The sequence below is a fragment of the Grampus griseus genome, assembly GCF_964374135.1.
Source record: "Grampus griseus genome assembly, chromosome: X".
In the NCBI taxonomy this organism is placed as follows: Eukaryota; Metazoa; Chordata; class Mammalia; order Artiodactyla; family Delphinidae; genus Grampus; species Grampus griseus.
Window position 1 is genome coordinate 64,799,036 of NC_138999.1, and position 15,309 is coordinate 64,814,344.

The window sequence follows — 15,309 nt, forward strand, 5'->3', positions numbered from 1 at the left end:
GTTAAATATATTATATCTGAGTATTAACACATGCTCTTTGGAGAAGTCTTTTTTTTTCCCTAATCAAATGCACACATACATGTATATATACAGTTTCACTCTGAATATATATTTGTACTCTACTTTTTCCACGTATCTAAGAGTGCTTCAGGTAGTTCTTGGTACATAATAGGCACTAAAGAAATATATATTATTACTATTTGTGACTATTTCATTAAGTTAGAATCTTAGAAGTAGATCAAATTGTGACTATTTTAATATATGTCACCAAAATGTTTTACAATTTAAATTCATGCCAGCAGTGTAGTACCCAGATGGCCTTTCCCCAATAATGAATACTGAAATAGGCAATTTTTCAAAAGTCAGGAATGAAAGGATGTATATTGACTAGATAAAAAATTGTTACATTAGTTCTATTTTTCTAATATGTAAAAATTCATTTCAATTCAGCAAAATACATATCTCCCAAATTTAAAATCCAATGTCATCATCTTTTTTCTAGAAGAAAAAGTAAATAGATTTATTAACCTAGGTTAATTTTGATGACATTTAACTCTTTAACCATAAAAAGAAACTCTTAGACTGATTTCATGTAAAACTCTTAGACATAAATTACATTGTTTGCATTTCTTTGTAACAAATATCAGTGTGTGAATATTCTAATATATAAAAAGTCTATGCAAACCAATAGGAAAAGGAATAAGACTCTAATACATAAATGGCAAAAGACATTTTACAGAAGGGAAAACACAAACAGCTAATAAACATCTAAGAAAATATTCAACTATACTAATAACCAAAGAAGTACAAAATAATGTATTTCCCCCTTATCTGATTAGCAAATATACACATACACATTTTTAATGAGGTTATCTAATGTTGATAAAGTTACAGTGAAACAAGCATTCTGAAATACCACTGGTAGGAATCTAAATTATTAAAATATTTGGGGAAAGAATTAGGCATTGTCAGCTTAAAACATCAAGATAATTGAAAATACTCATACACAGGACCACACAGTCATTCTACTTTAAGGAATTAATATGAAAGAGGATAAAGTTTAATATGCACCATAATAGTCACTAAATAAGTATTATAATGAAAGTTAGGAAAAAAGTAAACACTTAACAAAATCAGATTGGTTAAGTAAATTACAGTATAGACTATAAATTAAAAATTATGTATGGGAAAGTATTAGTGAAATATTTTAACTCTGGTTAAAAAGGGGTGGTATAAGATTCAAAGTATTATACATACAGTTGAAAAGATGTTTTTATAAATGGAAGGAACTTATATTACGTTAAAATTATTAGCTTTTCAATGGTGGAACAATGGGTAACTCTCCCCCGAAATGTTTCATTCTCCTATTTTCCCCCACATTTTCTACAATGAGCACATATTATTTTTATAATCATAAAGAAGTAAAATAATATAACTAAGAGGGGAAGTGATTAAAAGGACATTCTTTTTTCTGTATTAAAGGCAGAATTGCTACATTTTGGCATATGATATGACTTACTCTTTCGCTTTCCAATATCCATGTCAGATGTAGCAGCTTCACATAAAAGCACCATCCCTAAGGTAACCCCACCATCTTAGAAAAATTGTTTAAGGAGAAATTCACACAGACAAAAATAACATACAACTTTAATATTTCTAGAATAATATAGAATGAATAAATATATAAACCTTCTACTCTCAATTATAAAAAATTATAACTACATAATCTGGTGTCTACATAGTATGACAATTATTTACTATGAAGATAAAATAAAAAATTAAGGTTAGAAAATTACTTTATTTGCACAAATAAAAACTGATATTTTAAACAAATGTCTGATACTTGTTTTTAAATACTGTCTGATATCAGTATTTAAAACTGATATTTAAACTCATAGATGAAATATGAGTTTTCCTCTAAAATTGTACTTTGAAATAAACTTCTGGAACATTCTTCCAACTATTGCGTCAATCTCATACACATTTAAAAAAGTTAAATAGCCATTTTGAATATTTCAACCACCCTCCAAAAAAGAACACACTTGAAACGTACACCATTTAAAGAATAGCAACTGGGCTTCCCTGGTGGCGCGGTGGTTGAGAGTCCACCTGCCGATGCAGGGGTTCGTGCCCCGGTCCAGGAGGATCCCACATGCCATGGAGCGGCTGGGCCCATGAGCCATGGCTGCTGAGCCTGCGCGTCCGGAGCCTGTGCTCCGCAACGGGAGAGGCCACAACAGTGAGAGAGAGGCCCGCGTACCGCAAAAAAAAAAAAAAAAAAGAATAGCAACTAATTTTTATTTGAAAAATAACTTATCAAAATTTTCCAGAATTTCAATAATTAACCTTTAAAGCACAAATTACTACTAAACTACCTAAATTGTCCTATTCTAATAAAAAGAGAAAATCCTGCGAGCCATAACCTCACTTTTATTCAGCTTAATATAGAAGCTATATAAATACAAAATAGACTTACTCGTGCAAAAGGTAACACATGGCATGGCAGAACAGTAAAATAAGAAAAATCACATTTTGAAACAAAGAGAATGTGTTCTAGTAGAAAAGAGAGACTCACCCTGCAGTTTGGTGAATACAAACAGCAGTTTAAAATGCTCATATTAATTATGCATATACACATGCATATTGTATGCTACCTCATGTGGGTATAATTAAACAGAAAGGGGCATAAACTCATTCATGTTTTTTGTTTTTTAGCCAAGTTGTCTTCTCCAGTGATTATTTTTTTTCTTACTGGGGTTCTTTGTATGCATGTAAGCATAAAGACTGATCATTTCTATAGGCTTTGGCTATAGGTACTCTGATTAATGGTTGAGACTTTTGTTTTTGGAATGGTTTGCTTCTGTATCATGGTCTATGAGCTTTCCATCTTACAGTATACCACCAAGGTCCAGCTATCAAGAGCTATGGTGCACTTCCATATGTATTGTTTCATTTCATTTATAGACTCTTTAAACTTTTACTATTATACTTCTACTGCCTATTATAGGGAGGCACTATTAGTTGGAGTCACAAAGTTAGAGGAAATACAGATCATTCCTTGGACAAGTTTACACTCTAGTGGGGGGATACAAGCAATAAATAATAAATAATTACATAATCATGATGACATGTTACCCTGAGAGAACTAAATAGAAAAGAGAGGAGGTGGTATTACATAACATACAGGAACTAGGCTACTAAACGAGCTACTAGGGGGACTTCCCTGCTGGTGCAGTGGTTAAGAATCCGCCTGCCAATGCAGGGGACACAGGTTTGATCCCTGGTCCGGGAAGATGCCACATGCCACAGAGCAACTAAGCCCGTGCTCCACAACTACTGAGCCTGTGCTCTAGAGCTCACGCACCACAACTACTGAAGCCCGCATGCCCTAGAGCCCGCGACCCACAACTATTGAGCCCACGTGCCACAACTACTGAGCCCACATGCTGCAACTACTGAGCCCATGTGCTGCAACTACTGAAGCCCACACACTTAGAGCCTGTGCTCTGCAACAAGAGAAGCCACAACAATGAGAAGCCCCTGCACCGCAATGAAGAGTAGCCTCCGCTCACCACAACTAGAGAAAGCCTGCATGCAGCAACAAAGACCCAACGCAGCCAAAAATAAATTGAAAAAAATTAATTAAAAAAATTAAATAAAAGAAATAAATGAGCTAGTAGGTTTGGGGTTCACGATGGCAGAGTAGGAGGATGTGAGCTCACCTCCCCCAACAAACATATCAAAAATACATCTAAATGTGGAATAATTCTCATGGAAACATAACTAGACACTGGCAGAAGAAATCCTATACAACCAAAACTGAAAGGAAGATCTCCACTTAACCGGGTAGGTCAGGAAAAAAAAAGGCGTTGGGTCAGGACCTACTCCTCCTGGAGAGATCTGTAAGGAAGAGAAGGTCCGCATGGGTGGATCCTCACCCTGGGGAGTGAGCAGGTCATGTCAGAGTCTGGGCATCCCAGTCCTTGCCTGCTAGGAAATTTGCTGGGACAGACAAAAGGGCTACAGAAGCTTAGACTCTACTTGCAAGGAGCACACGAGTGATGGCTTACTAACCATCAGGGCAGAGTGAGCCCTGCACTGATGTCTGTCACCACACCACAACCCCAACCGGAAGGGGCGGACACCCCGGCTGTGCTCACTCCACCCTACAGCCTGGCGCGAGATCTGGGCAAAGACTTGGTCTAGCTATGCAGAGACAGACCAGGTTGCCTAGGGTGGTACCACAAGAACATGCAGCAGCTAAGCGCTGAAATCTCAGGAAGACAGGCCCTGGGAGAGGACTCATCTAGCTATGCAAAGACTGCCTGGAGGGCCTGGGGTGTGGTCCAGGTGTACACAGTCGTTCCTATCGCAGTGGCACCTAGGCTCTGCCAACTCCACACCCTAGCTTAGCTCTAGATATGGGACAGACAGGTCCTGGGAGAAGACTGCCACAGAGGCAGCCCAGATCTCTCATGGCAGTGCAGCCACCTCAATTCCTGCAGCCACAATGCTCCAACCCCCACAGCCTTGCACTAGATCTGGGACAAACACAACAAAGGGACGCAACCTTGGACTGCTTCTGAGCGGAACTGTGGATAGCTACACAGGCAGCACATAAGTCCTCTGTGACTGCATAGGCCTCACTTGCTTCAGCAATCACCTCCGATGGGGCAGGGCACGCATTCAAGGGCAGTGGAGCCTGATTGAACCCGACCCTCAGGGCTTCTATTCCAAGAACTGGGGAGCAGACCCTGCCCCTAACAGGGTAGGGATAGCCATGGAGCAGAGAGGAAGCCCACCTCATATCTTGCATAGTCTCTAGATACTCCAACACCAACCAAAACCCCCATCAAGGGGATAATGACCAGCACACCCTGAGGAAAGACGTGGCTGGTATCCACACCAAAACCACCCTCGCAGCAAAAACGTTGGACACACATAGTCTACACCGGGATGCTCCCACTTAAAAACACCCCTTTAAGACCACAGAAGATAACTGTTTCTCCTGAAATCATAGAGACAGAGAATGTTAAGTAAAATGAAAAGGCAGAAGAACTACTCCCAATTAAAGAACAAGAGAGGGCTTCCCTGATGGTGCAGTGGTTGAGAGTCCGCCTGCCGATGCAGGGGACGTGGGTTCGTGCCCCGGTCCGGGAAGATCCCACATGCCACGTAACGGCTAGGCCCGTGAGCCATGGCCGCTGAGCCTATGCGTCCGGAGCCTGTGCTGCGCAACGGAAGAGGCCACAACAGTGAGAGGCCCGCCTACCACAAAAAAAAAAAGAACAAGAGAAATCCCCAGAGAAAACAAATAATGAAACAGAGCTCACCAGTCTAGTAGACCCCAAGTTCAAAAAGGTGGTAATAAAAATAACTGAATTAAGAAAGATTATCGATAGAAATGCAGATCATTATAACAAGGAACTAGATAAAGAAAGGATTCCAAAGGCAGCAAGAGAAAAACAGTCAGTTACAAGGGAACCTCCATAAGGCTATCAGCTGATTTCTCTGCAGAAACTTTGCAGGCCAGAAGGGAGTGGCATGATATATTCAAAGTCCTGTAAGGGTAAAACCTGAAATCAGGATAGCCAGCAAGATTATCATTTAGAATAGAAGGAGAGAGAAAGAATTTCTCAGACAAGCAAAAACTAAAAGAATTCAGCAATACTAAACCTACCCTAAAAGAAATATTGAAGTGTCTTCTCTAAATAGAAAAGAAGCAAGGATCTATAGGAAAGGGAAAACCACAAGAGGAAAGGCAAATATATAAAAGGGTTTAAGATCACTTAAATAAACCAGTACAGGGCTTCCCTGGTGGCGCAGTGGTTGAGAGTCCGCCTGCCGATGCAGGGGACACGGGTTCGTGCCCCGGTCCGGGAAGATCCCACATGCCGTGGAGCGGCTGGGCCCGTGAGCCATGGCCGCTGAACCTGTGCGTCTGGAGCCTGTGCTCCACGATGGGAGAGGCCACAACAGTGAGAGGCCCGCGTACAGCAAAAAAATAAAATAAAATAAAATAATAATAAACCAGTACATAGATTTAAAAAACAATTTAAAAAATTTTAAAAGTGACTGTAACTACAATAAACAGTAAAAGGTTAAGCATGAAGATGTAAAACAGGACATCAAAATCACAGAATGTGGGGGAGGGGAGTATATGCATATAAATGAATATATATATATATATATATATATATATATATATATATATATATATATATACATGGTAGGCTGAAAGGTTCGTTCGGTTTTTTCCGTAAGATGGCTCTAGTAGCACTTAGTTGTCTTTATTCATTTGAAACAATTTTGTTAGACTGTATGTGACAGCTGTCATATCAGCATGCATTTAAAAAAAACTAATCAAAATTGGTGAATTTTTGTGTAGCCATTTTAATACTGAAGATGGGGGAAATAGCAACATTTTCAGCATATTATGCTTTATTATTTCAAGAAAGGTAAAAACGCAACTGAAATGCAAAAAACGGTTTGTGCAGTGTATGGAGAAGGTGCTGTGACTGATCGAACATGTCAAAAGTTGTTTGCGGGGCTTCCCTGGTGGTGCAGTGGTTAAGAATCCGCCTGCCAATGCAGGGGACACGGGTTCAAGCCCTGGTCTGGGAAGATCCCACATGCCATGGAGCAACTAAGCCTGTGTACCACAACTACTGAGCCTGTGCTCTAGAGCCCACAAGCCACAATTTACTGAGCCCGTGCTCCCTAGAGCCCGTGCTCTGCAACAAGAGAAGCCATCTCAATGAGAAGCACGTGAAGCGCAATGAAGAGTAGCCCCCACTTGCTGCCACTAGAGAAAGCCCGTGTGCAGCAACGAACACCCAATGTAGCCAAAAATAAAATAAATAAATTTATAAAAACAAAAAAAGTGATTTGCAAAGTTTCGTGCTGGAGATTTATCGCTGGACAATGTGCCACGGTCGGGTAGACCAGTTTAAGTTGATAACAATCAAATCGAGACATTAATTGAGAACAATCAACGTTATACCACGTGGGAGATAGCCAACATACTCAAAATATCCAAAACAAGTGCTGAAAATCATTTGCACCAGCTTAGTTATATGAATCGCTTTGATGTTTGGGTTCCACATAAGTTAAGCAAAAAAAACGTTCTTGACCGTATTTCCACATGTGATCCTCTACTGAAAAGTAACGAAAACGTTCCGTCTTTAAGAAAAATTGTGACAGGCAATGAAAAGTGGACACTGTACAACAATGTGGAACAGAAGAGATCTTGGGTCAAGCAAAATGATCCACCACCAACCACACAAAAGACCAGTCTTCATCCAAAGAAGGTGATGTTGTGTATATGGTGGGATTGGAAGGGAGTCCTCTATTATGAGCTCCTTCCGGAAAACCAAACGATTAATTCCAACAAGTACTGCTCCCAATTAGACCAACTGAAAGCAGAACTCGATGAAAAGCGTCCAGAATTAGTCAACAGAAAACGCATAATCTTCCATCGGGATAACGCTAGACCGCATGTTTCTTTGATGACCAGGCAAAAAGTGTTACAACTTGGCTGGGAAGTTCTGATTCATCCTCCTTATTCACCAGACATTGCACCTTCGGATTTCCATTTATTTCAGTCTTTACAAAATTCTCTTAATGGAAAAAATTTCAATTCCCTGGAAGACTGTAAAAGGCACCTGGAACAGTTCTTTGCTCAAAAAGATAAAAAGTTTTGGGAGGATGGAATTATGAAGTTGCCTGAAAAATGGCAGAAAGTAGTGGAACAAAAGGGTGAAGATTTTGTTCAATAAAGTTCTTGGTGAAAATGAAAAATGTCTTTTATTTTTACTTAAAAAACCGAAGGCACTTTTTGGCCAACCCAATATATATGAATCTATGTACAAAACAGAAACAGACTCATAGACATAGAAAACAAACTTATGATTATGAAAGGGGAGAGGGAGGGAGGGACAAATTAGGGTTATGGGATTAACAAACACAAACTACTATACATAAAATAGATAAGCAACAAGGATTTACTGTATAGCACAGGGAATTATATTCAATATCTTGTAATAACCTATAATGGAATATAATCTGAAAAAAACTGAATCAGTATGTTGTACACCTGAAACTAACACAAATATTGTAAATCAACTACACTTCAATAAAAAAATAAAAGAGCCAGTAGAAGAAAGTATATTATATACGATGAAGGCAAAGATATTTGTATAAAAGGAAGCATAAGTATAGAATTGCGGAAAAATGTTTGTTACTTTGATTATTATTGTCCAAGCTACATTTAAACAATTTCTTTGCCTACTGAATTAGCAGTTTAAAAAAATAATACATCACGATGGTTAGGACTTGCCAGGGAAAGCAGGGCACATATATATTTCTGGCAGCAAACCTCCCTACCCCACCGCCTTTTTTTTTTTGGCCACACTGCGTGCTATGTGGGATCTTAGTTCCCTGACCAGGGATTGAACCCACACCCCCTGCACTGGAAGCACAGAATCTTAACCATTGGACCGCCAAGGGAAGTCCCTCCTACCCTTAAATTTAAGCAAAAGCCTTTTGGAAAACAATTTGGACAAAACACGAAGAGCAATAGACAGATTTACACACTCTGTTTCATACTTCTGGAAATTCAGAGATATGCCAATTATTATTATTATTTTTGGCTGTGCCGCGTGTCTTGCAGGATCTTATTTCCCTGACCAGGGATCGAACCTGGGCCCCCAGCAGTGAAAGCCTGGAATCCTAACCACTGGACCACCAGGGAATGCTGTCAATTATTTTTATACCCAAGAAAACATTCTTTCCAATATTCACCAATAGGAGAATAATTGAATTATGATATATCCATTATAAAGACATTGATAATGATGACTATTTTTCCTTTTCCTTGCCAATATTTTCTTATTGCTCTGTAATTCTCATGCACTTTTGTAACTTTGAAGGCCATATACAATTTATTAAATGCTTATAATACATTAAAAAACCAAACTGTGTGTGAAGTATGTCTATAACTATAAAAAATGGAACTCCTCTTAGTCATCTAGATGATGGGATGACAAGGCAGGGCAAATGACACTACCACCAAGTCACTGGGCAGATTCTCTAACAGCCTGGGCTACAATTGATTCCTGTATGTCAATGTTAGGACCCCTTGGCTGAGAAGCGCAACTCTAGGAACATTACATTTATTCCCCTTGTTGATTTGCTCCGCAGAGTCACTGTTTATGCATTCAGGTGGGTAAACTATGATCAGTAATACTAAGAAATGTAGACTGCTACCTATCTGATATCACTGTTACCCATTCTTCAGCTTACAGAGACATCAATTTTCAGATGTGAGAAAGTAAAAATCTGCCCTGCCATTCAAGAGGATGGGCCAACACACATATAAAGTAGCTGCACAGTTTACAGGAAATAATATTTCTCCGTAGGGCATGCTGCAGCTGTAAAATGTCAAAATAAACCCTGTCTTTGAGTAACTACAGTTTTCTTACTCAATGAGGAACCTTGTTCTCTAAAATCGTAGACTGATTCAAATTACATCAGTAAGAAGGAAACATTCCATTCTGGACTGGAGGATCTAAGTTACTCAATTTACAAGTACATTTCTAAGTAGCCTCAATTTACAACCAAAGTACAGAGCTTTAAAAAAGGCGTTTCTGGGTTTCCCTGGTGGTGCAGTGGTTAAGAATCCACCTGCCAATGCAGGGGACACGGGTTCGAGTCCTGGTCTGGGAAGATCCCACATGCTGCGGAGCAACTAAGCCCACGAGCCACAACTACTGAGCCCATGTACCACAACTACTGAAGCCCACACGCCTAGAGCCTGTGCTCTGCAACAAGAGAAGCCACCGCAACAAGAAGCCCACCCACTGCAACAAAGAGTAGCCCCGCTTGCCACAACTAGAGAAAGCCCACATGCAGCAATGAAGACCCAATGCAGACAAAAATAAATAAATAAATTTAATTAAAAAAAAAAAGGAGTTTCTGAAGACAAATTCCCAAATTTATCTGAACAGTGTAGTTTCCAGGAAACAGAACCCTGGGTTCACTTCACAGTCCAGACCTGATTCTGATCCCTTTACACTTAGCCTGGCTTTGCTTTGAGCTCATCAAAACATTGCTTCATTTACATTTCATCTAAGCTCCACCTTTCCTTAAATCCTATAACAACTCTATCTTTCCTTAGGTAAGATATCGCATGGTCCCTCTGATTTGTAGTCTCCTTTGTAGCAATGATCCAATAAGCTTGGCTTTATCAGACTTGCAGGTTTGTCCCTGGTGGTCTTTAGCTGATCACGCTAAGACAGATGACACAGTAATATGATTCCAAAGATATTATGACTTGCACTAATAAGAGAGCAGCCTCAACCAAATGCTGTAGAATGTAAGAAAACAGACAAATTAAAATGTGGCACCAAGAACTTATTGTAAAGAGGATACTAAACAGAAGAACAATGTGTGTTTCAGCTACAAACTGGGCTTGGCTGCTTCCATGGATATAATTCTGGGGGAAAAAAGGACAAAATTTAATCTTTAAATATACAGTAAATTTTGGTGATTTAATCCTAAAATTGACTACTTTCAAACACTATGAAATTAATAATTTACCTGATGTATGTAAGCATTGGATCTGTAGCATTCATCAGTAAAAAGTTTGATTAAAATAAAGCTATTTCTGTTATTTATTATTATTTGTACTTATATTTATTTGTACTTATTCACTGTACTTATACTGTGTTTTCAACAACAGAATATATGAGAAAACTAGTTTTTCAGTGTAGAAGACCATGAGGTACAGTAAAATAAACTCCATGAAAACAGGGACTATGTTTTTCTTATCACTATACCTAGTAATACCTAGTACAGTGCCTAGAAAGGATAGATGCTCAAGTACTTGATCATCTATTATTCTATTTAGTTGAAGGCTAACTTTCATTCTTAGCCACCTTACTCAAAAGAACTACCAAATGGGATAAGGAACTTCCCACTTTTAAGAGTACTGCACAGCTTTTTAGCAATTGAAGTTCATTAATACAAAGAGATTGAAAAGTCAAAACTAAATCTAGTTCCTTCATACTCTGGCACTGATCTCACAGGATAATAATAATTAAGGTTAACTTTGGTATAAGATGAAAAGAAATCCTGGACTTTCCCTTACCACATGTCCTGTGTGGGGATTCTTATGAGCATATGGTGGTCCTCTTATATGGTTCCACATTTGACCAGATGTCATAGCAAGCACAAAACACTAGGAAACAAAAAGTAATGAAATACTCATATAACATGGTGTAGCTGTTCCCACCTTGATTAGACTCATAGGTGTATGAAAAGTGCACCCTCTCAAGTAATATATGAAATAAATTTTTTCAGATAAACGATAAAAGATAAAAGACTTATATTTCATCACAAGGATCACAAGAATCAATAATATTTACTTTGAAAGGAAAACACTGTTTTAACATTATAAATAAACTGACACAAGTTTAAAATTGAATATTGAAAACCGTTTTAGAAGAATATTTTCAAAAGAACTGGAGATTTTTGTAGGGGTGACAGTCTTTCAGGTTGAATAAAAACTGGGTACAATGAGTTCCTTCAAGCTCTGTCCATCCTAATGAGATAATGGAGGAAACAAACTGATTTTAAGGTATAAAATAAAAATATATCAAATCTTTTCCCACAGGTAAGAAATAAACAAAATGCCACCTAACAATGTAACATTAGGAGTTTTATTCAAGCAATTTTTCTTCTAAAATTCACTTACCAGAGCCGCAAAAGCCCATCCAGTTTTATTAAAGAGAAATTCCATATTGCTTCTTCGAAGATATACAAGTCCACCAATAACAGCCAAAAGCAATCCCAACATAAGGGGGCCAGCATAATTTGGGGGTCTAATTACTCTAATCTAATGGAAAGGAGAGAAAAACACTTTAAAGTATGAATTTTATCCATTAATTATACAGTTCAAAATACTTTGAAATGAAAGCAATCAAAATTAGTGTGGTCATTTTCAAGAAAAATTACACTTTTTCTTTTCATCCTAATGAAAAAGTCTACAATGTACCCGAAAATGGGATGGATACAATATTCTCTTTAACCACAACATAACATCTTTTATTTATCTATTTATTTATTTTTGCTTTTTTTTTTTTCGTGTCACGCGGGCCTCTCACCTTTGCGGCCTCTCCCGCCGCGGAGCACAGGCTCGGGACGCGCAGGCCCAGTGGCCATGGCCCATGGGCCCAGCCGCTCCGCGGCACGTGGGATCCTCCCGGACTGGGGCACGAACCCGCGTCCCCTGCATCAGCAGGCAGACTCCCAACCCCTGCGCCACCAGGGAAGCCCTATTTTTGCTTTTTGAAAGCCATTTTTTTTCACAACATAACATCTTTTAGATTAAGAAGAATTTGCCAAGTACAACTAGATAGTCCATGGGCTTAACAAGGACAAAAGAGTGGTTTCCATGCTGAATTGACTACGTAATAGAGGATGTTTTGTAATGTCAGTCTTTCATCAGGATGATTCTCTTAAATGCTACTTATGAAGGGACTGACAAACTATCACTACCTCAGTGATATGGGGACAAGACCAATTAGGACCTCCCATAAAGATTCAAAGTGGATAATGACAAAGTAACTTTCTACTGTACAAAGCAAGGAAACTTACATTGACATCAGTTCTGTCAGCAATCCACCGGGCAATCTGCTCAGCTGAAAATCCACGCACCTGCAACTCATATGTATCACCCCGTTTGGGTTTCCCTTTTGCAGGAAAGTTGATGAAAGTTGGGGCTGAATTCATGTTTAGCTGAATAAAAAGTATTGCGTTAAAATATAAATTACCAAGAAAATAATCTTAACAGCAAATATTATCTTGAAATTTAGGCATTTTACAAAGATGAGGAAGCCCAGGTTTAGGTAGGTTAAGTGATTTGCCTAAGGAAAGTGGTAAGTGATGGAGACAGGATTCAAACCGAAGGCTGCTTGTGACCTTAACTAGCACACTTTACTTACCAAATATAAATTCCTAGCTAAGAAACCAACATTTTACTCCTTTAGAATGGAAAATTTCCCATACTGCAATCACTTTAATCTGTTCAGAGATTATGCAAAACATAATACATTTATGAGAACTAAAATTGTCTCATGTAGCTTAGGTAAGCTCCAAATAGAGCACACTCTCTATTTTTTTTTTGGCCGTGACATGTGGCACACGTGGGACCTTAGTTCCCTGACCAGGGATGGAACCTGCACCCCCTGCAGTGGAAGTGCAGTGTCTTAACCACTGGACTGCCAGGGAAGTCCCTAGAGCACATTCTCAATTTGGAGGAAACAAGATCAGGATAAAAGAGTGCTCTATTGTAGTGAAAACCAATACGAAATGATAACCAATATGAGAAATAGTCAATTTTAAAAGGTTCATAAATGTTTAGTGATAAGCATCATGTTTCTCTGTTCTCTGTCATGAGACCATGGTACTCTTAAGAAGATAACACTGGAATTGCTAAGGTAAAGAATCTATGACCTACTCATCCGCATTATATCTTTCCTGACGTGATATAACTATACTTGTGGAAAATAAAGTCTAAGTCCAGGGAAAAGATGTTGACCAACGGATGCAAGCATTTAGGTCCCCTCAGCAGGTAATCCTTTAATGGAGATTGGCTTGTATAAAACAATTATAACTTAAGACATCAACCAATAAAATAACCCACTCCCTTGCTTTGATTCTATACTTATTACAGTAACCCTTCTAACAGTAATATTTTTAGATATTCTCATAAGGGGAGAGGGTATACCGATAGTGGACATGATTATTTTGGTCTCCTTGGCAGTAAAATATGGTGAATTGGTGAATTAAAAGATTAGGTCTTTGGTTACCAATGTCCATGGATTTTTATGGTTTGGTGAGTATATACAAAGTCTGCAGAGCTAGATAAATTCTGGCTACACTGTTAAAAATTCAATTTGAGTCTGCAAAACTTAAGAACCACACCCTGGATAGTGTTCACGCCACCAAACTGCTGCCCAAACTTTAGGCCAAACTCTTCAGTATTTGTTTAGCTATACAGCAGTTCCCACTTGTCTGCAGTTTCACTTTCCAGAGTTTCAGTTACCCATGGGCAACTTCAGTCTGAAAATACTAAACGGAAAATTCCAGAAATAAACAATTCAAAAATTTTAAATTGCAGCCATTCTGAGCAGTGTGATGAAATCTCTCGCCATACCACCCAGGATGTGAATCATCCCTTTGTCCAGCATATCCCACCCATTAGTCACTTAGTGTTGGTTATCAGATCAACTGTCCTGGTACCACAATGTTTATGTTCAAGTAACCCTTATTTTACTTAATAATGGCCCCAAACACGAGAGTAGTGATGCTGGCAATTCAGATATCCCAAAGAGAAGCTGTAAAGTGCTTCCTTTAAGTGAAAAGGTGAAAGTTCTCAACTTAATAAGGAAAGAAAAAAAATCATATGCTGAGGTTGCTAAGACCTATGGTAAGAGTGAATCTTCATGAAATTGTGAAGAAGGAAGATAAATTCATGCTGACTTTGCTGTTCCACCTCAATTGCAAAAATTACAGCCACAGTAAATGATAAGTGCTTAATTAAGATAGAAAAGGTAAGATGGAAAAGATAAATTTGTACAACAAAATATTTTGAGAGAGACCACATTCACATAAATTTATTACAGTATATTGTTTTAATTCTTCCATTTTATTATTATTGTTGCTAATCTCTTACTGTACTAATTTATAAATTAAACTTTATCATAGGTATGTATGCATGTATAAGAAAAAATACAGTTACATATAGGGTTTGGTATTGTCTGCAGTTTCAGGGTCTTAGAATGTATCCCCTGTAGATAGAGGGGACTATTGTACCTCCTTTGGATTTAAAATATATATATGCATCTAAAAGAACTAGGTAATATATGAAATCCATTTCCCTTATGAAATTAAAAATAAAAAATTACAGGGTTATGAGGACCAACTCCAGTCCATTCTGGCAGCCATTATTACCATTTCTAGACCTTTCTGAATTTATTCATACACATGTGTATGTACCAACAGAAAACATAAAATATTGCTTTGTGTGTGCTTTATTTTAACACAAATGGTATCACATTAACTGTAATATTCTTCAATTTGCTTTTTATTATTCAACCATGTTTGAGAGATCTATCCATGACAGTATGTATATATATATTGACCTCACTCTCACAGTTTATTAAGTAATTATACTATTGTTGGTATTTTAGTTCTTTTTTTCCAATTAAAAATGATGTTGTAATGAACAGCCATGTACATATCTCC

At 38.1% G+C, this 15,309-nt stretch overlaps 1 protein-coding gene across 1 annotated transcript in view; it reads right to left on the minus strand.

Annotated features, from left to right (window-relative positions):
• The window catches only part of MAGT1 (magnesium transporter 1), a 47,861-nt gene that overhangs the window by 4,260 nt on the left and 28,292 nt on the right, over positions 1–15,309 (minus strand). Inside the window, exons 4-8 of the mRNA XM_082680951.1 lie at positions 12,658–12,798; positions 11,756–11,896; positions 11,150–11,239; positions 10,432–10,495; positions 1,520–1,594 (exon numbers count right to left, since the gene is read on the minus strand). Coding sequence (XP_082537077.1) covers positions 1,520–1,594; positions 10,432–10,495; positions 11,150–11,239; positions 11,756–11,896; positions 12,658–12,798 — 511 coding nt within the window. The remainder of the gene's footprint in view (positions 1–1,519; positions 1,595–10,431; positions 10,496–11,149; positions 11,240–11,755; positions 11,897–12,657; positions 12,799–15,309) is intronic.